The following is a 21842-nucleotide window of genomic DNA, read 5'->3' as shown; positions in this document are numbered from 1 at the left end:
ATAGTTGTATACCGTGAGTGCACTACACGGTGGTCACGTGACACCTGCAGTTTCATTGACAATGCACTACAACTCTGAAGTTGGTGGCACGAGCCCTATTTTGCAAATGGGAACACTGAGGTGCAGACATGTTAATCATTGCTCTAGCACACACAGCTGGGGAGAGGGGAAGGCAGAATTTACCCAGGCCTGCCTGATGCTGAAACTCTGGTTTTCAACCTCTTGCTACATTGCCTCCTCTGGTGGCTCAGCGGTAACGAATTCGCCTGCCAATGTGGGAGATATGGGTTCAGTCCCTGGGTTGGGAATATCCCCTGGAGGAGGGAATGGCAACCCACTCCAGTATTCTTGCATGGAGAATCCCATGGACAGAGGAGCCTGGCAGGCTATAGTCCATGGGGTTGCACAGATTCGGACATGGCTTAGTGACTAGACAACAAATATTGCCTCCACATGAATGAGAAAGTTACTGTAAGTATCTAAAGAAATAAGCAGTATTGATGTAAAATATATTTCTACAGATCAGACTAATTTAGGAGGTTGCCATCCAGTCGCTGGTAATTGGGAGCTTGTCTTGGGAGTCTGACACGACTGAAGCGACTTAGTATGCATCATGCATGCTTGGAGGTGTAGACCCATCCTGCCCTCTCCCACTCCTGCAAATGGAAAGTGGAAGGGGTGAAGGAGGGGAGATTGCTTGAGATCCTGATGACAGTAGATAGAAGCTGCTGTGCTGTAACAACGGTCAGGGGACAGTACCTCTGTGTCCATGGGCAGTTCTTGTCCAAACTGCACTGTCTTGGCAGCTTCTATGACTGTGGCTTGATCCCGATAGACAGGAACCATGTTGTACTTGAAGCTCAGCTCATCTATAGGCAAATTGTATTTCCGAGCGTGATTTTGAAGAGTTCCTGTAAATACAAAAGCTAGAAAGCTGAGTTGCTATTATCCAAACATAGCTTCCACTTGCCTGGACCAGGATACTCTAGCATTAAAGAGCTTCCTTTCCATCTAGAAGACCCAGCTGTTAACATCTTACTCGGAATTACTGAGAGGGGTGGAGTCAAAGCATGTATGAATTTTGGTCCTGGTGGGAAAGAGAGGGAGGGCCAAGTCTAAAGTGCACTGCTCTGCTAATGGGGGAGACAAGCCAGCAAGGGCGTTTCAGAGCCCAGTCTTCCCAACTTTTAACATCTTGCTTAGCTTGTCCTGTATGGGCTGTTTCTGGGCTGTGTATGAGGGACTCGGATGAGACAGATTAAGAGCTGGGCTAATTAGCATCTAGGGCTTCCCCGGTGACTCAGTGGTAAAGAATCCACCTGTCAATGCAGGAGATGCAAGAGATGCGAGTTCAGTTTCTGGGTCATGAAGATTTCCTGGAGAAGGAAATGGCAACCCATTCCAGTACTTCTTGCCTGGGAAATCCCATGAACAGAGGTGCCTGGCAGGCTAGAGTCCATTGGTGGCAAATATTTGGACAGGACTTGCAGACTAAACAAAATCAGCATCTAGGAGCCCAGAGGCCTTAGTGCTCAGAGTTGGAGCCAAAGAAGTTGAGCAGGTGGTGTCCTGAGCATTGGTCCCATGGAGACTTGGGGCAGCTGTGTGTGTTCTCAGGGAAGCAGCGTTTACACTTGTAAACTGAGAGCAGCGGGGATTAAGTTGTTGGGGGAATGCCTGCTATTTCTGCCATCATTTTCTTCTGCAAGCGAGGAAGAGCAGGGCCTTGTTGGGCTGCCGTATAATCAGTTCCCCTTGGTTTAGGCCATCAGCAGTCATGCCATTTTCCCAGTTCCCAGAAACCTAGCACAACTCATCACACACTTACTGATTTTTTTCCTATGGGGATTTTTCTAGGGAAAGCAGTGATACCTGTTAGAAATCCTTGAGGAAAGAAGAAACCGGAGATCCAGAAGGACTTGGGCTGTCCTCTTTTGAGCCACAGCTAAAGGAGAAACATTATCCTATAATGTACTTTTTTTTTTCTGAGATAGCAACTGTCATTTAAATCAGAGTTATATTTTGGAGGGTGTCTTAGGAGGCAGAATCTAAACCAATCCTGAGTTATCACTGGCCCCATTCTTACTGCCTGCCCTGTCCCCCTTCCTCACCTACCAGGCTGACCATAAACTCAGAATCTGGTTATTATGGAGGTTCTAGAAGAGGGAGATAACAGCAAGGTCATGCCTGGCCACTTGGACCCATGTCAGATTGGTTCTGTACCTCATGGTGGGGGTCCCATGAATGAGACCTGAACCCCAAGGTTGGCCTGGAATTAAAATGAAAAGTGGGGATAAGGGCACAGGGCAAACTACACTATAATCAGTGCAAGATTTTCAAAGTGATGCTATTCCAGAAGTTTCTGTTTCTTTGGATTCAGATGATCCCTCAATGGTTGTCAATATTTCAGTTAGCAAGGGCTTCCTTAAGGACCCCAGGGCCAACCATGTCATCAGATTGATCAGACCCCAAAGAAGTAAATTTTCTTACGTCCACAAATGCAGTCCTCAGAATAAGGTCTTTGACCCAAGATCCTAGTGGCTTCAGGGATGGGTAGGCAGTATTGGACCATAGAGAGGGAACCTGGTTGTTGAGGAAACTGTTATACACCTTTTCCATTTCTTCAGACATCACCACCAACCCAGCAATGGCTTTGTTGAGTGTATCTAGAGAGGTCTGAAAGAACAAGAAAGGATTGGTGCCCTTCACTGATGTTGTTATCAGGTGGGAATGACCCTTGTTCGTGGTGGCAGGTGTTGCCTTGGGCTGAAGGGCCTGCTTGGTGGTTTGCTTACTCTTTGCAGACTCTCTGCTGGGTCAGACTTTCCAATCTTCATGCACTTTTTACAACCTGTGACATAGAGGTGTAAGACCTTGGAGTGGGCATGGTTTAGGCAGTTAGTAGCATGATACAGTGAAGTGGATGGAGAAGGGAAGGTGGAGAAATGTCCCCCAAGCATTTTGAGAAATGCCACTGTCCAGCTCTCCTCCAGGCTGAAGGAAGAATGAGCCTTACGGTTAGTGATCTGGGAACCACGGAGGGGGTTGGGGTCATGGGAAGTACCTCGAACTCTATCCAGAGGGTGCCTGCAGCCCCAGCAGTTATAGCTGGAAGGGGGGATTCCTAGATGAGACCAATCTTTCAGTTGATACCAGAGAGCTTCCTTATACTGAAATACTTCTTTAAAGGTACACTCCTTATCCTCCCCTCATCTCAACAAAAGACAGAGGCTGGCAGCAGTCCTGGGAGACACTGGGCCAGCAGCAGCCATGGGAAATACAAAGCAATATCTGTTACCAGGCTAAAGGTAAAGGCAGGGTGTATAGATTTGTATAGGGATTTCCCAGTGGCTCAGCAGTAAAGAATCTGCCTGCCAGTGCAGGAGATGTGGGCTTAATCTCTGGTCTGCAAGATCTCCTGGAGAAGGAAATAGCAACCCACTCCAGTATTCTTGCCTGGGAAGGCCCATGGACAGAGGAGCCTGGTAGGCTATAGTCCATAGGGTCTCAAAAGAGTCAGACATAACTTAGCGACTAAACAACAACATAGATTTGTATATGGCTCTCGTGGGTTCCAGTTTTGTGAAAAGTGCTGCCATACACAGGGGAAATAGTACAGGAAGATATTAGAGGGCAAATTTATGTTGATGAAAATGTCCGATTCCTTGAGAACCCATGGACCGTAGCCCACCAGGCTCCTCTTGTCCGTGGGATTCTCCAGGCTAGAATACCGGAGTGGGTTGCCTTGCCCTGCTCTCGGGGATTGTCCTGATCTAGGGATGGAAACTGCATCTCTTACATCTCCTGCATTGGCAGGCGGGTTCTTTACTACTAGTGCCGCCTAGGAAGCCCAAGTCCTAGGACCACATGTAAATAGTTCTAGAGACAAGGTGACATGCGGATAAGACAGGGCTAGTCATCCTTCTATTCCTTCATGGAGTTTTCCCCCTCTTCACATCTCTTCTCACAAGAGACAGTGCTAGAAAAGAGGAGTTTTAAGTAGATATTCCCTTAGGATCTGAGGAATCATATGTAGCGGAGCAGAGGAAAAGAGCCTTTAGCCAGGGCCAAAATACCACTCAACCTTAGACACCAAAAATGGAAGAAGGTAGCGGAAGACGTATCTAAGGTGGGTGGAGAACACTTGAGTCAGGCTGCAAGGACCAGGCCTCCAGTGCTGTCTAGATCAGTGGAAAGCAGACAGAGGTCACACTGCGGCCAGTTCTCCCAGAGGCAGCGGCTGACAAGCCGTCATGTTCAGTGAGAAGAATGCACTTCAGATCTTTCTCCCTTATATCTAGAGGCCTACATCCCTGAGGGACCACATCGCTCCCAGGACCTGCCTGGTCTCACGGTCCCGTACCATCAGGAGGCCAGTGAGCTCACCAAGATGGCAGCCCAAAGCCCCAGATGCTTCCACCCTCCCTTGGCCTTTCTTGTTGTCGCCACAGTGCAACCTTGCTGTTCGCTGGGTGAAGTGAAGGTGAGGCTGCGACACAGCCAGAGCCAGGCAGGAGTGGGTAGGGGTCAGGATGAGGGAGCTCTGCGGTGCAGGCCCAGCACCCCATGGTGGCTACTACCTCCCTCTAATGGGCGTGCTCAGCTCTGACTCCTGATTGCCTTGCAGCCTGGGCTCCTCTTCCTTCTGCTTTTATTAGGTGAATTCTTCCATTAGTGGTGGACACTACTGTTTGACTAGAAGGGATGACTTTGTTCCTGAGAGCCACATTAGTTCACTTGCATGTTCAAATATTCATGGAAGATTTAGGATGTGTCAGGCACTGGGGAGACAGAGATGAAAGTGTTAGTCACTCAACTGTGTCTGACTCTTTGTGACCCCATGGACTGTAGTTCATCAGGCTCTTCTGTCCATGGAATTCTCCAGTCAAGAATACTAGAGTGGGTAGCCTTTCCCTTCTCCAGGGGATCATCCCAAAACAGGGATCAAACCCAGGTCTCTTGCATTGCAAGCAGATTATCTACCATCTGAGCCACCCAGGAAGCCCCCAGACAGATATGAATTATGTTTGGTATTATGAATACCAGTCCTTTTGTCTTCAAGTCTGCTGAGGGAGCTATACGCATGGAGGAGTAATTAGAAAGAAAGGTGATATGCTGTACACAAATACAGTGATGGACACAAACACCTGAGAAGGTGGCCCTGTCATCTGGTAGTGCAGGGAAGGACAGGTATTCCAGGAAAACTTCATGAGGAAGTGACATTTGGACTCATCTATCCTTAAGTGGGTGACCATGCATGAGGTGGAAGAGGCCAGAGATGAGCAGCATCCATCTCTTCTTCCTTTGAACAATCACTTGCCAAGTAGATGTGGGTTCAGTCCCTAGGCTGGAAAGATCCCCTGGAGAAGGAAATGGCAACCCACTCCAGTATTCTTGCCTGGGAAATCCCATGGACAGAGGAGCCTGGCAGGCTACAGTCCACGGGGTCACAAAAAAGTCAGACATAACTGAACGACTAAACAACAACCACAACCACGTTAGTTTTAGTGGGCACAGAACGATCCAACACAGAGACTACATTTCCCAGGAACACTTGCAGCTGGAGTGCTGCCGTGCGATCAAGTTGTGGCTAAAGGGATATAAGAAGAAATGATGTATGCCACTTCTGTCTGACATTTTTATGAGGAAACTGCTCTCCCTCGGCCCTCTTTCCCCTGTCTCAGTGGCTGGCAAAAGGGAACACTTGGAACAGCCCCCTTAGTACCAAAGGTGGAAGTCACTCGCTGAGGCTGGAAGAGCCAGCCATCCAGTGGGATTCCTGGTTAAACTCACAAAGCAAGAGTAACTACCTGCCTTAGGCAGGGCTTCCTCTGGGCTCTTTGCAGAGAGAGAAGTGAATTCCAATCCTGTTTTGGCCACTGCATTTGGGAATCTTTATCATAGCAGTTTAATCTATACCCTGATTCACTCAATGTAGAAGGTGATGTCCCCTTGCTTACTTAACTTATATGCAAGAGTATATCATGTGAAATGCCAGACTGGATGAAGCACAAGTTAGAATCAAGATTGTAGCATGAAATATCAATAACCTCAGATACTCAGATGACACCACCCTTATGGCAGAAAGTGAAGAGGAACTAAAGAGCCTCTTGATGAAGGTGAAAGAGGAGAGTGAAAAACTGGCTTAAAACTCAGTATTCAAAAAACTAAGATCATGGTATCCGGTCACATCACTTCATGGCAAATAGATGGGGACACAATGGAAATAGTGAGAGACTTTATTTTCTTGGGCTCCAAAATCACTGCAGATGATGACTTTAGCCATGAAATTAAAAGACGCTTGCTCCTTGGAAGAAAAACTATGACAAACCTACACAGCACATTAAAAAGCAGAGACATCACTTTGCCGACAAAGGACTGTTTAGTCAAACCTATGGTTTTTCCAGTCGTCATGTATGGGTGTGAGAGTTGGACTATAAAGAAAGCTGAGCACCGAAGAACTGATGCTTTTGAACTGTGGTGTTGGAGAAGACTCTTGAGAGTCCCTTGGATAGCAAGGAGATCAAACCAGTCAATCATAAAGGAAATCAGTCCTGAATATTCATTGGAAGAACTGATGTGGAAGCTCCCATACTTTGGCCACCTGATGTGAAGAACTGACTTATTAGAAAAGACCTTGATGCTGGGCAAAATTGAAGGCAGGAGGAGAATGGGATGACAGAGGATGAGATGGTTGAATGGCATCACTGACTCGATGGACATGGTTTGAGCAGGCTCTGGGAGCTGGTGATGGACAGGGAAGCCTGGTGTGCTGCAGTCCATGGGGTCACAAAAAGTCGGACATGACTGAGTGACTGAACTGAAAAGGTGATAAGCTCTGACCTGACTAGCTGGCCTTCTGGTGCTGCTGTTTACCTAGTAGACCCAAGGTGGAGATGTCGCTTATTCAGCTGGCCTAGTTTCCCCTCATCCCCATCCCATGAGCCTGGGTATTGTCAGACAACCGGAAACATTTGGAGACTTGATTTCCTAGTAGGGAATAGTCAGTCTTTAAAAGATCTACCCTAGTGTTTCCCTGGTGGGCCAGTGGTTAAGAATCTACCTGCCAACGCAGAGGACATGGTTTCCCTCCCTGGTCTGGGAAGATCCCACATGCCACAGGAACACTAAACCTGTCAGCCACAACTACTGAGCTTGTGCTCTAGAGCCCAGGAACTGAAACTACTGAGCCCACGTGCCACAACTACCGAAGCCCATGTGTGGAGCCCATGATCTACATGAGAAGCCGTCGTGATGAGAAGCCCATGCATTACAACTAGAGAAAGCCCACAAGCAGCAACAAAGACACAACACAGCCAAAAATAAAAATAAAGTTCATTCACATAAAAAAAAAAAATCTACCGTGGCTGCCCTTTCCAGTCTTGTCACTGAGCCTTAATCCTGTGCCAGGTGTTTGGTTCCCTGCTTGGCAGTAAAACTTCCCCTGTTACTGCTCAATAGTCAGTCTCTGTTTCCTTTATTCAAGTCATGCGCAGAGAAACCAGGAAGTCCTGTAGCCATCATTACAAAGTCAAGGGCCTTCGGAAAGTATTCCTGAGTATTAGGCAAAAGTTTAAATAGTTATTCCCAAATTTTAGTTGCAATGACATCGTCTGGGGGTGTTCATTTAAAATTCACATTTGCAGAAATTACTCAAGAATCCTCACTCGGTAGGTCTGGAGTGGAATCAGTGGAATTTATACTTGGAATACACAGCATAGTGGATCCTAATGCAGGTGTTTTATGGCCCATGTTTAGAGAAACTTGGTTTTCATAGTCTTCACAAAGACTATGGTATTAAATGCTAACTAGACATTGGGCTTCACAGGTGGTGCTAGTGGTAGAGAACCCTCCTCTCAATGCAGGTTAGACATAAGAGATGTAGGTTCTATCCCTGGATCAGGAAGATCCCCTGGAGGAGGTCAGAGCAACCTACTCCAGGGTTCTTCCCTGGAGAATCTCATGGACAGAGGAGTCTGGTAGGTTACAGTCCATGGGGTCCCACAGAGTAGGACAGGACTGAAGCGACTTAGCACGCAAGCAGACCCTGGGAACAAGCACTGAATCTGAATCTCTCTTAACCGAGCGCTTAGGTCCCTGCTCAAATTCCTAAAGCGTCAATCAAATTCTAAGAGTGCAAGTTAGGATAATGAAGGGTTTGTAATGCCCTGCAGTCATAAGCCATTATTAGAGAAAGGGAACACAGACCAGTGAGAGGAGGGTGAATTAAGGTTTAGACAAGTTGGGCTTGAAGGGTTGTTAGCACATCTACATGGAAATGTTCAAGCGATGGGAATGGAAACCACATTGTTATACACGCTCCACAACACTTTGATCCCCAAGAGCAAGGATGGCAGTGAGCACTCATACGTGTATTAGCCTCAGCAGATTGTTAAACCGGTCCACTTCCTGTCCAAGAACAGTGGTCAAGGAGTTAAGGCGTCCTTGAGGATCCTTGACGAAAAGGCTCTCAGAAGCGTTTTCCATCTCCAGAATTTCTGAAATACACATGGCAGATTCATCAGATGGATGATCATTGATTCCTTTCCTTACAACATTGCACTTATCTTAAGCTTTCTTAAAGCCAACTTCTCTTGTCCCTGGGCCCAGGTTGAACGGGAGTCAGGCTGTGCACACTTCAAGGGCAAACGTTACATGGTAGACAAGGGACATCCCTGAGACCAGAGGTGCCAGGGGTCTCAAGTTGTCTCCTGTACCTTGTGTGTGTGAGCCTCACTCTTCCCTGCACACCCATGTGGCATCCAGTCACTCGGTCTTATCTGACTCTTTTTGTGACCCCATGAACTTTAGCCCACCCGGCTCCTCTGTCCATGGGATTTTCTCGGCACGATTACTGGAGTGGGCTGCCATTTCCTTCTCCAGGGCATCTTCCTGACCCAGGGATTGAACCCGCATTTCTGTGTCTCCTGCTTTGCAAGCAGATTCTTTACCACTGAGCCGCTGGAGAAGCCCTCCAGGTTGCATCTAGGCATCTAGGAGCGGAAGGGCTGGGGGCAGGACACCTCCTGAGAGAGAAGAGACTTGGCATTTATCTCACTGTTGTTCAAAGGGACTGACTGGATTCTGAAATAAGTCCATGGTTCAAACTGGATGAAAAATTGTGCTCTTCTCTTTTTCTATAATCCACCCAGTAGGGGCTCATATAAGCTCTGAACAAAGAAGGACCTGCATTCTCCTGACATACCTGAGCAAAGCATGAGAAGGTGAGTGGTTCTGAGCTATGTACATTAAGTTTCTTCTAACCACTCATTTTGGCTGCTGTAGAGAAATCACACAGCAGTGTGGGTCAGTGCAAGCTCTTGGGTCCATAGCGCTGTGGTTACAGGCCCCTGCTCTTCTAATTCTGTCTGTCCCCTTGGGCTACTCTGAATCTCAGTTCTCCTGTTGAGCCAACTGTACCCCTGCCCCCTCAGTCTCAACAGGTGGCATTGCTTATCATTTCATAGCAAAAGTACAAACTTCATGAAGCATGGAGAGAAACACCTCCTAGGTGTCAATGGAACTCTATGAAACAAGAACCTTTACTCTCCATTCATCTATTCATCCATCTACCCATCCATCCATCCATCTTCATCCCTTTTTCTACCCAGTTCTCCATCTCGTGTTTATTAAAAAATGCTTTCTAAAATAATTCAGTTGCTTTGATATGTATAGAACGCTCTACTCAAGAAGAGATTCTTTTGTTTTAGGAGGAACATAACTGGCATCTGAGGTCACATAGGTCTTTTTTGGGGGGCCTTTAGAGTATTGGGGGAAATTCGCTGGTGGCTCAGATGGTAAAGAATCTGCCTGCAATGCGGGAGATCTGGGTTTGATCCCAGGGTCGATAAGTTCCCCTGGAGAAGGGAATGGCTACCCACTCCAGTATTCTTGCCTGGAGAATTCCATGGACAGAGGTTACAGTCCATGGGGTCCCAAAAAGTTGGACACAACTGAGTGACTTTCACTTCAAGAATATTGGTAAAGCTTAGTGTGATTGCATGCGTGCATGCTCAGTTGTGGCCAATTCTTTGTGACCCCACAGACTGTAGCCCCTCAGGCTCCTCTGAAACTGAGTTTTTCATGCAAGAATACTGGAGTGGATTTCCATTTCTTACTCCAGGGGGTCGTCCCGAGCCACGGATTGAACCTGACTCTTCTGCACTGGCAGGGGGATTCTTGACCGCTGCACCACCTGGGTGTGCTACTATGATGTAATAAGAAATATGCATTTTGGTCTTTGTCTCCATCTTCTGGCCAGAGTGCCTAAAACCCTTATAATTTCCTCATTGATAAGAGTGATAGGAGCATCTTTTATATAATTATTGGTTTTTGACCCCAACTCCTGAAATAGCTCTTGATCAATAAAGGTGAAAGGGGCATCTTTTATTATTGATAACAAGCCCCTTTCAACCACACCTGAGTTTATGTTAAGGAGGTGAGTCTAGTACTGACCCTAAAGATGAGGGTTGGTTGTCAGGCAAACTAACCATGTGATTAGAGATTTGGACACTCTAGCTTTACTCTCTGACCTCCTGGGAGAGGGGAGGGCTGGCTGTTTAGTTACTTATTAAAGGCCAATGATTTAACCAATCATGCCCATGTATGGAAGCTTCCATAAAAACCTAACTGAAGGGGGTTTGGAGAGTTTCTGGGTTGGTGAACACATCCATGTGCCAGGAGGGTGGTGCACCCCGACTCCTCAGGGACAAAATCTCCTGTCCTTGGGACTCTTCTGGACCTTGTTTTATGTATCTCTTTATCTTGTTGCTTATCTTTATCCTTAATAATATCCTTTAAAATGATCTGGTAAATGTAATTAACTGTTTCCCTGAGTCCTGTGAGCCAGTCTAGAAAATTACTGAACCCGAGACGGGGCTTGTGGGAATCCTTGATCTATGGCTGGTTGGTCAGAAATAAAGGTCACAACCTGAGGACTTGCAGTTGACATTTAAAGTGCAGACAGGCTTATGGGATTGAGCCCTTAACCTGTGGGATTTGTGCCAACTCTGGCTGGTTAATGTCATAACTGAGTTGTAGGACATCCAGCTGGTGTCCAGAGAGTTTGAGAATTGCTTGATGTGTGTGTGTGGGGGTAACCCATACACTCAGTATCAGAGTACTGTGAACAGAGACAGAAGCACAGTTTACTTTTATAGTCACTCATTTTTTTTCCTGCCTCATCTTTCTTTTTCCTATAATGACATTTCCAACCACGAACAATAGATTAAGACATCTAAATCTATAGTTACTCTAAGAAATGTGTGAAAGTAGATCTCTGTGATCATTCAGGAAGATTCCTTAGCTCACCAGAAAATGAAATGAAATAATAAATTATTCTTTTCTACTTCTCACTTCCCAGGTGGCATTAGTGGTAAAGGGCCTGCCTGCCAATGCAGGAGACATAAGAGATGCAGCTTTGATCCCTGAGTTAGGAAGATCCCCTGGAGGAGGGTATGGTAACCACTCCAGTGTTCTTGCCTGGAGAATCCTATGGACAGAGGAGCCTGGCGGGCTACAGTCCACAGGGTCACAAAGAGACGGACATAACTGAAATGACTTAGCATATATGCACACACTTCTCTTGTTGGAGAAAAAAAGTGAAATGGATTCTAGAGCAGGGCTGTCCAATAGAATATTTTATGATGATGGAAATGTTCTCCATCTGCATTGTCCAATATGGCAGCACTTAAAATGTGACTAGTGCAACTGAGGAAATGAATTTTAAAGTTTAAGTGGCTACTGTGGCTACTGTCTTGGACAGTACAGCTCTAGAGACATTATGAAGCTCAGAAGAAAGTCTGTTTAAAGTTATATTGGGCTAGAAACCAACTTTCTCTTCATGCTTCTGGCAGTTGAGATGTCAGGGGCTGCAGGCTTCAGGGGCTGCAGGCTTCTAATCTATAAATAGAGGCCTCTACATTGAAAGAGCTCTCCCTCTACATAAAGAAAAAGTTCTACATGATAAGCAGATTTGGACACCTGCCTATCACTCAGCTTTCTGAGTTTATTCCTAAAAGTCCCATTACCCACATAAGCCAACAATTATTTACTACCTGGAACTCTAGTCCGGACAGAAGCAACAAGCTCTTGGACAATTTCATCATTGCTCTTTCCCTCTCCACCAGAAGAGGACCTTGGTTGAACCTCAAGTATAGTGTTGATCAAAGTGTTGGTCTCTTTGTACTATAATGGCGAGAAGAAACAGAACAGTGAGGACCCAAATTCTCCAAAAAATAATTTTGCAGCACATACAGTTTATTACAGAAATAATAGCTGTTGCCAAAACCAAGGACATTTTATTTTTTATGTTGAAGATAGAGTTGGTAAAATATGCTCATTGGAAATGCATAGTATTTCATCCGTGGTGTTATGTTTAAAACATTTCTGGTTGAATAACACTTTAATGAAACTGTCATTTAATCATATTTTTAAAAATGGTTAAAATGATAAATTTTATGTTATATGTTTTACCACAGTAAAAAATGGTTAAACAATTTTTGGCTAATTCTTTAAAAGGCAGTTATGAAAGTGAGAAAGAAATAATGAGAAGTCAGTGTTAGAACATACTTTTATTTAAATAATGTTACCTCAATTAGAAAAGTATTATAGAACATTATTAAAAATTTAGAAAACACAGAAAAGTAAAAAGAAAAATTATTCATGATTTTGCTTTTAAGAAATATTTACAACTTTAGTTTACCTGGCCCACCCCTGAATTAGCCATCTGACTACCAGGGAAGTCCCCACTGGCTCTTTCTAATGTGATTTATTTTTCCTTTGATTTTATGCTTAGAAATTCCTATTCTAAGATCAGTTAAATATTGTTAATTTTTCTAGATTTTTCCTTTATTCAGAAACATGGTAACTTCTCATGAATATTTGTTGGAATCTCTTAGAGGTTTTCTTTATACTGGTCATAACCCTTATCATTCACTTACCCAAGAAAAGAATTCAGAACCTAGAGTTACAGATCTTGATTGTAAAAATTATATTTTACATGACAGATCTTCTTTCAAACATTACTTTCGACATGTTCATTAGGTCCTAAACAACTGTAATGCTATTTACTTAATGCTATAGTTAAATAGTTTGATTTCCTTGCTCAGTGCCAACCATTTAATAATGACTTTTCTGTTTTAGTTTGTGCTTCCCAGGTGTTGCTAGTGGTAAAGAATCCACCTGCCAGTGCAGAAAATGCAAGAGATGTGGGTTTGATTCCTAGGTTGCGAAGATCCCCTGGAGGAGGAAATAGCAAATCATTCTTGTACTCTTGCCTGGAGAATTCCATGGACAGAGAAGCCTGGTGGGCTACAGTCCATGGGGCCACAAAGTGTCGGACATGACTGAGCACATACACTGTTTTAGTTCTTGACTTCTTGGTTAGTCAAAAGTCTTGAAACATTTAGAACAGCCAGGCCCAGCTTTCTATACTGGTCTCTAGTATGCACCTCTGTAAGTGTAGTTTGCTGAGCTGAGGAAGGAATCATTGATATTTTTTGAATTAAGACTCTATTGATGAGACCTAATTATCTAACCTAAATCAACTAAAGCAAAAAGAAGGGATATGTTGACATATATAGCTGGGAAGAAGAGAACTCAAGTCAAGTGGGTTTCAGGCATGGATGGAGCTAGCATTCTCTCTCTGTTCATGTCTGGTTGTTTCTCTCATTCTTTCCTGTGGAAGATGACCTTCTTCATGTGGTAGGGAGAAGGGGTCAGGGCATCAGGGATAAGGGCAAAAAATGCTGCAGATATGCAGCATCTTAGGCAGTCATTTCAGAGGAAAGACAGCCCTCTCCCAGTCCAGCATCTATATATCATGTCTCAGGAAAGGACTCTCATTCTCCTAGCATGGGCCATGGGCCTGCTTCTTGGACAAGGTCCAGTAGCTGGGTGATGCTGTGATGCCTGGGTCACATGCCCACCTCTGTGAAGGCAAAGAGTGGCTGGAGGTTTTGCCAGAATCTAATAGACTGAGGAAGTGGAAGTTGTCCCAAAGGAAAGAGGTAGGAGTCAGGTGTGTACTGTGCCAGAAAAATGAAGGAAAGGAGGCTGGACAGAAAAATATACCTGGGACCTCACCACATGCCTACTGCCTCATTCTCAGTCATTCAGAACTGATGGAAAACACAAAAAACTACATTCACAGGTACACATTGCCAAGAATGCTGCTCCTCCCCAAAGTCCTGACTTCTCATTGAATGCAGCGAGTCTATCATTTCCACACTCTTCTCTCTCTTCTCTCACCTCCACATCTACCCACTCTAGAGCAAACAGTCAGATGACTGAATATTAACTAGGTTTGGCCACCTCTTTTTCCTCCTGAAAGTAGAATCAGGAAAAATGAGACATTCCAATTCTTGACTGAATGTGCTGTGGTTAGTTGTTCAGTCGTGCCCAACTCTTTGCGACCCATGGACTCTAGCCCAGGCTCCTCTGTCCATGGGGATTCTCCAGGCAAGAGTACTGGAGTGGGTTGCCATGGTCTCCTCCAGGGGATCGTCCCAACCCAGGAATCAAATCCAGGTCTCCTGCATTGCAGGCAGATTCTTTTACCATCTGAGCCACCAGGGAAGCCCTTCACTGAATAGCAAACCAATTTTTAGGGCAGAGAGCATGACATAGGTTTTGGATCATTGAGAAGTTCCACAGTTGTTTTGTACATGTTCCTTGATATCCAGGCTGATTTTACCCTCTAATTTGTCTCTTATTTGTAGAGACAAAATTTAAATTGCAAAGAAAGGTGATTCCCTTCAGCTTCATGAGGCCAATGTGGTCTCCAACATTTAGAGTATTCCAGGGCCCCAGGGACATACCTCTTTTCATGGCTTTGATTCACCTAACGATTCCAGAACATGATAGATAATAAAACTGGAAGGATATGGAAGGGACCAGTCATGGGGGAGTCTTGAGTGTCATGCTGAGGAGCTTGGACTACCCTTAAGTAATGGCATGGCATCAGAGGGTCTTGGAGGAGTAAAATTATCCATTTTGCTCTTGGGACATACTGCTGTGGTCAGGTTGTTGTTATTCTGTTGCTAGTTCAGTTCAGTTCAGTCTCTCAGTCGTGTCCGACTCTTTGCGACCCCATGAATCGCAGCACGCCAGGCCTCCCTGTCCATCACCATCTCCCAGAGTTCACTCAGACTCACGTCCATCAAGTCAGTGATGCCATCCAGCCATCTCATCCTCGGCCATCCCCTTCTCCTCCTGCCCCCAATCCCTCCCAGCATCAGAGTCTTTTCCAATGAGTCAACCCTTTGCATGAGGGAGCCAAAGTACTGGAGCTTCAGCTTTAGCATCAGTCCTTCCAAAGAAATCCCAGGGTTGATCTCCTTCAGAATGGACTGGTTGGATCTCCTTGCAGTCCAAGGGACTCTCAAGAGTCTTCTCCAACACCACAGTTCAAAAGCATCAATTCTGCAGCACTCAGCCTTCTTCACAGTCCAACTCTCACATCCATACATGACCACTGGAAAAACCATAGCCTTGACTAGACAGACCTTAGTCGGCAAAGTAATGTCTCTGCTTTTGAATATACTATCTTGGTTGGTCATAACTTTTCTTCCAAGGAGTAAGCGTCTTTTAATTTCATGGCTGTAGTCATCATCTGCAGTGATTTTGGAGCCCCCCAAAATAAAGTCTGACACTGTTTCTACTATTTCCCCATTTCTTTCCCATGAAGTGATGGGACCAGATGCCATGATCTTCGTTTTCTGAATGTTGAGCTTTAAGCCAACTTTTTCGCTCTCCTCTTTCACTTTCATCAAGAGGCTTTTTAGCTCTTCTTCACTTTCTGCCATAAGGGTGGTGTCATCTGCATATCTGAGGTTATTGATATTTCTCCTAGCAATCTTGATTCCAGCTTGTGTTTCTTCCAGTCCAGCATTTCTCATGATGTACTCTGCATAGAAGTTAAATAAGCAGGGTGACAATATATAGCCTTGACATACTCCTTTTCCTATTTGGAACCAGTCTGTTGTTCCATGTCCAGTTCTAACTGCTGCTTCCTGACCTGCATACAGGTTTCTCAAGAGGCAGGTTAGGTGGTCTGGTATTCCCATCTCTTTCAGAATTTTCCACAGTTTATTGTGGTCCACAGAGTCACAGGCTTTGGCATAGTCAATAAAGCAGAAATAGATGTTCTTCTGGAACTCTCTTGCTTTTTCCATGATCAAGTGGATGTTGGCAATTTGATCTCTGGTTCCTCTGCCTTTTCTAAAACCAGCTTGAACATCAGAGAGTTCACGGTTCACGTATTGCTGAAGCCTGGCTTGGAGAATTTTGAGCATTACTTTACTAGCATGTGAGATGAGTGCAACTGTGCGGTAGTTTGAGCATTCTTTTGCATTGCCTTTCTTTGGAACTGGAATGAAAACTGACCTTTTCCAGTCCTGTGGCCACTGCTGAGTTTTCCAAATTTGCTGGCATATTGAGTGCAGCACTTTCACAGCATCAGCTTTCAGGATTTGAAATAGCTCAACTGGAATTCCATCACCTCCTCTAGCTTTGTTCGTAGTGATGCTTTCTAAGGCCCACTTGACTTCATGTTCCAAGATGTCTGGCTCTAGATTAGTGGTCACATCATCATGATTATCTGGGTCATGAAGATCTTTTTTGTACAGTTCTTCTGTGTATTCTTGCCACCTCTTCTTAATATCTTCTGCTTCTGTTAGGTCCATACCATTTCTGTCCTTTATTGAGCCCATCTTTGCATGAAATGTTCCCTTGGTATCTCTAATTTTCTTGAAGAGATCTCTAGTCTTCCCCATTCTGTTGTTTTCCTCTATTTCTTTGCATTGATCGCTGAAGAAGGCTTTCTTATCTCTTCTTGCTCTTCTTTGGAACTCTGCATTCAGATGCTTATATCTTTCCTTTTCTCCTTTGCTTTTCGCTTCTCTTCTTGTCACAGCTATTTGTAAGGCCTCCCCAGACAGCCATTTTGCTTTTTTTCATTTCTTTTCCCTGGGGATGGTCTTGATCCCTGTCTCCTATGCAATGTCACGAACCTCATTCCATACTTCATCAGGCGCTCTATCTATCAGATCTAGGCCCTTAAATCTATTTTTCACTTCCACTGTATAATCATAAGGGATTTGATTTAGGTCATACCTGAATGGTCTAGCGGCTTTCCCTACTTTCTTCCATTTGAGTCTGAATTTGGTAATAAGGAGTTCATGATCTGAGCCACAGTCAGCTCCTGGTCTTGTTTTTGTTGACTGTATAGAGCTTCTCCATCTTTGGCTGCAAAGAATATAATCAATCTGATTTCGGTGTTGACCATCTGGTGATGTCCATGTGTAGAGTCTTCTCTTGTGTTGTTGGAAGAGGGTGTTTGCTATGACCAATGCATTTTCTTGGCAAAACTCAATTAGCCTCTGCCCTGCTTCATTCTGTATTCCAAGGCCAAATTTGCCTGTTATTCCAGGTGTTTCTTGACTTCCTACTTTTGCATTCCAGTCCCCTATAATGAAAAGGACATCTTTTTAGGGTGTTAAAGGACATCTTTTTAGTTCTAAAAGGTCTTGTAGGTCTTCATAGAACCGTTCAACTTCAGCTTCTTCAGCGTTACTAGTTGGGGCATAGACTTGGATAACTGTGATATTGAATGGTTTGCCTTGGAGACGAACAGAGATCATTCTGTCATTTTTGAGATTGCATCCAAGTACTGCATTTCGGACTCTTTTGTTGATCATGATGGCTACTCCATTTATTCTGAGGGATTCCTGCCCGCAGTAGTAGATATAATGGTCATCTGAGTTAAATTCACCCATTTCAGTCCATTTTAGTTCGCTGATTCCTAGAATGTTGACGTTCACCCTTGCCATCTCTTGTTTGACCACTTCCAATTTGCCTTGATTCATGGACCTGACATTCCAGGTTCCTATGCAATATTGGTCTTTACAGCATCGGATCTTGCTTCTATCACCAGTCAACTGGCTATTGTTTTTGCTTTGGCTCCATCCCTTCATTCTTTCTGGAGTTATTTCTCCACTGATCTCCAGTAGCATATTGGGTACCTAACGACCTGGGGAGTTCCTCTTTTGGTATCCTATCATTTGCCTTTTCATACTGTTCATGGGGTTCTCAAGGCAAGAATACTGAAGTGGCTTGCCATTCCCTCTCCAGTGGACCACATGCTAAGTCATGTCCAATTCTGCAACCCCATGGCCTATAGCATGCCACGCTCCTCTGTCCTCCACTGTTTCCCAGAGTTTGCTCAAATTCGTGTCCATTGAATTGATGACACTATATAACCATCTCATCCTCTGCTGCCCCCTTATCCTTTTCCCTTCAATCTTTCCTAGAATCAGGGTCTTTTCCAGTGAATCACCTCTTCTCATCAGGTGGCCAAAGTATTGGAGCCTCAGAATTAGTCCTTTCAGTGAATATCCAGGACTGATTTCCTTTGAGATTGACTTACTTGATCTCCTTGCAGTCCAAAGGACTCTCAAGAGTCTTCTCCAGCACCACAGTTCAAAAGGATGAATTCTCAACCTTCGTTATGGTCCAGCTCTCACATCCATACATGACTACTGGAAAACTATAGCTTTGAATATACTGATCTTTGTTGGCAAATTGATGTCTCTATGTCTCTACTTTTTATTATGCTGTCTAGGTTTGTCATAGCTTTTCTTCCAAGGAGCAAGTGTCTTTTAATTTCATGGCTGTATTCACTGTCTGCAGTGATTTTGGAGTCCAAGAAAATAAAATCTGTCACTGCTTCCACTTTGTTGTCTTCTATTTGCCATGAAGTGATGAGACCAGATGCCATGATTTTAGTGATCTGGTCCTATGACCTTGACGAACTGTGCTTTCACTTAAAAATTTTTAAATTATTTTTTAAAAATTAAGATATAATATCCAGGAAACTATATTCTATATCATGTGACAAACCATAATGGAAAAGAATATGAAAAATAATATATATATATATGAATAACTGAGTCACTGCTATACAGAAGAAATTAACATTGTAAGTCAACTACACTTCAATAAATTTTTAAAAATTGTTGAGTTAAAAAAATTGAGATATAGTTGATGTACAATATTATATGTTACAGGTGTGCAGCAGAGTGATTCACAATTTTTAAAGGTTATACACCATTTATAGTTATCATAAAATATTTCCTACTTGTGTTGTATAATATGCCCTTATAGCTTTCTAATTTTATACATGATAGTCTATACTTCCTAATCTCTTACCCCTGTTTTGCCCCTCACTCTTTCCTTTCCTCACTGGTAACCAATAGTCTGTTCTCTGTATCTGTGAGTCTGCTTCTTTCTTGTTATCTTCACAAGTTTGTCTTATTTTTTGGATTCCACATATAAGTGATATCACACAATATTTCTCTCTGTCTGACTTATTTCACTTAGCATAATGCGCTTCAAGTCCAATCTGCTGTTGCAAATAGCAAAATCAATGATCCGTGCTTTTGAAGAGCAGTGCTTGATTTATCTGCCTTGGATATTTGCTATTGTACTTTTATAACCTATTCATCTGTGGATCCATAAATCCTTGTATAATATGATATAAATATCCCCAGAATGGCAGGAGAGGAGCAAAAGAGAAAGGACTGTCTGGATTACCATCCAAATCCCCATATTATGGAAGACTAGCAGGTAAATTATGGACCAGGCAGAGGCTGAAAGGTGAGGAGGTGGTCAGTGACGAGAAGATACCTAACTATCTTAGGATTCCATGAAAGATCCAGAGACAACAGGGTGCTAAATTGGAACCAAATGCTGAAGCTGAGGTGAAACATTTATTTTATTTATTTAAGAAGATTATAATTTATACAACCAGTGAGATGATTATGGATGTTTCAGGTTTATATACACAATATGAACATGCATTTAAGTTGAAAGGCCACATACCTGGTAAACTAGGTTGGCATTTTCATGCATTCCAAATATTTCTGGGTCATCTATCAAAGGCAGGTTTTCAATGTAGTCTTTAAACTCTTGCAGGCTGTCAGCCAAGGGAGCAAAATAGATACCTGTTATTGAAAACACAGAAGGCAAATATGTCTTAAATAGATGACCTTTGAGTACCGCCAAGTTTTGCGCTTCTCTGTCTGTTCAGATGGTGGCTATCATCAGCTGCATCATGGAGAAACAGGGATGGTTTTTTGCAAGCCCCCTAGCTTTCATTGCTGTGTCAAATTCCTTCACATTTTCTAGAGGCCTTTAGCATCTGTCAGTGTCCTAACCTTTTAAGGTGTCACCTGCAGAACATTCCAAGATTCTAAGAATTCAGTGATGTGCTGCTGAAAGGTGTGCTCTTAAGTGACAGAACTTTGAAAACACATTTAGACAGAATACAGTCTACTTTAGACCAGAAATAGTTAAAAATGGTTATCACACAATAGGTATCTTTGTACTCTTACAAAGCTGAAGCTATGACAATCCTGGACAGCATATTAAAAAGCAGAAACATCACTTTGCCAACAAAGGTCCGTATAGTCAAAGATATGGTTTTTCCAATAGTCACGTATGGACATGAGAATTGGACCGGAGAATTGGACCGAAGAATTGGTGCTTTTGAACTATGGTGCTGGAGAAGACTTTTGAGAGTCCCTTGCACAGCGATGAGCTCAAACCAGTCAATCCTAAAAGAAATCAACTCTAAATATTCATTGGAAGGACTGATGCTGAAGCTACAATACTTTGGCCACCTGATGCAGAGAGCCAACTCACTGGAAAAGACTCCAATGCTGGAAAAGATGGAGGGCATGAGGAGAAGGGGGCAACAGAGAAAGAGATGGTTGGATGGCATCACTGATTCAACGGTCATGAGTTTGAGATAGTGAAGGACAAGGAAGCCTGGCATGCTGCAGTCCCTGGGGTTGCAAAGAGTCAGACACAACTTAGCAACTGAAAAAGGAACAAAGCATGGGCATGGTGAGTATGGGGGTCTGGGTGGTGAGAACTGGACACAGACAGCTCCTGGATGGAAAACTGAGGATGCTGTTAATGACTTCTTGGAAAAGGTCTTTTTCCATAGTATTGAAAAGTCACTCACCTGATTCAGAATATTTATAACCATCTTGTAATGTTTCAGGAGAAAAAAATCTTTTCAAAACAGTACGAAGGCATCTTTGATCCCAGGTATCCGTAACTCTTCCACCATAGGTAATTTCACCTGAAAAGGAGTTTGCATTTAAAAACTTTGTTTGTTTTTAACTGATATGCATACCCACATTCTAATAGGTTTATTTATTTACACATTTGGCTCATTGAGTGTCTTTCCACTAACCTATCCCTAAAGATAATAAAAGTCAATTTTTAAAAAGCAGAAAGAAGACTAGTATATATTGTTGTTGTTTAGTTGATAAGTTGTATCCAACTCTTTTGTGACCCCCACCTGAACTGTAGCCTGCCAGGCTCCTCTGTTCATGAGGTTTCCCAGGCAAGAAAATACTATAGTGGGTTGCCATTTTCTCCTCCAAGGGATCTTCCTGACCCAGGGATGGAACCTTTGTCTCCTGCATTGGCTGCTGCTGCTGCTGCTAAGTCGCTTCAGTCGTGTCCGACTCTGTGCAACCCCATAGATGGCAGCCCACCAGGCTCCGCTGTCCCTGGCATTCTCCAGGCAAGAACACTGGAGTGGGTTGCCATTTCCTTCTCCAATGCATGCAAGTGAAAAGTGAAAATGAAGTTGCTCAGCCGTGAGCGACCCCATGGACTGCAGCCTACCAGGCTCCTCCAGCCATGGGATTTTCCAGGCAAGAGTACTGGAGTGGGGTGCCACTGCCTTCTCCACCCCTGCATTGGCAGGTGGATTCTTTACCACTGAGCCACCAGAGAAGCCCAAGGAGGGATATGTACTTTCCCCC

At 44.0% G+C, this 21842-nt stretch overlaps 1 protein-coding gene across 2 annotated transcripts in view; it reads right to left on the bottom strand.

Moving 5' to 3' along the window:
• The window catches only part of DNAH6 (dynein axonemal heavy chain 6), a 289159-nt gene that overhangs the window by 7059 nt on the left and 260258 nt on the right, over positions 1–21842 (bottom strand). Inside the window, exons 69-75 of one of the 2 annotated variants that reach the window (XM_004005864.5) lie at positions 21029–21148; positions 19882–20003; positions 12057–12186; positions 8371–8498; positions 2491–2676; positions 1873–1945; positions 760–911 (exon numbers count right to left, since the gene is read on the bottom strand). In XM_004005864.5, the coding sequence (XP_004005913.3) occupies positions 760–911; positions 1873–1945; positions 2491–2676; positions 8371–8498; positions 12057–12186; positions 19882–20003; positions 21029–21148 (911 nt within the window). Of the gene's footprint in view, positions 1–759; positions 912–1872; positions 1946–2490; positions 2677–8370; positions 8499–12056; positions 12187–19881; positions 20004–21028; positions 21149–21842 lie in introns of those variants that run through there. The other variant, XM_042246026.1, reaches the window with a different exon arrangement.

Source organism: Ovis aries, chromosome 3 (genome assembly GCF_016772045.2).
Source record: "Ovis aries strain OAR_USU_Benz2616 breed Rambouillet chromosome 3, ARS-UI_Ramb_v3.0, whole genome shotgun sequence".
NCBI classification, from domain to species: domain Eukaryota; kingdom Metazoa; phylum Chordata; class Mammalia; order Artiodactyla; family Bovidae; genus Ovis; species Ovis aries.
This window is presented reverse-complemented; position numbering and strand designations above follow the sequence as displayed.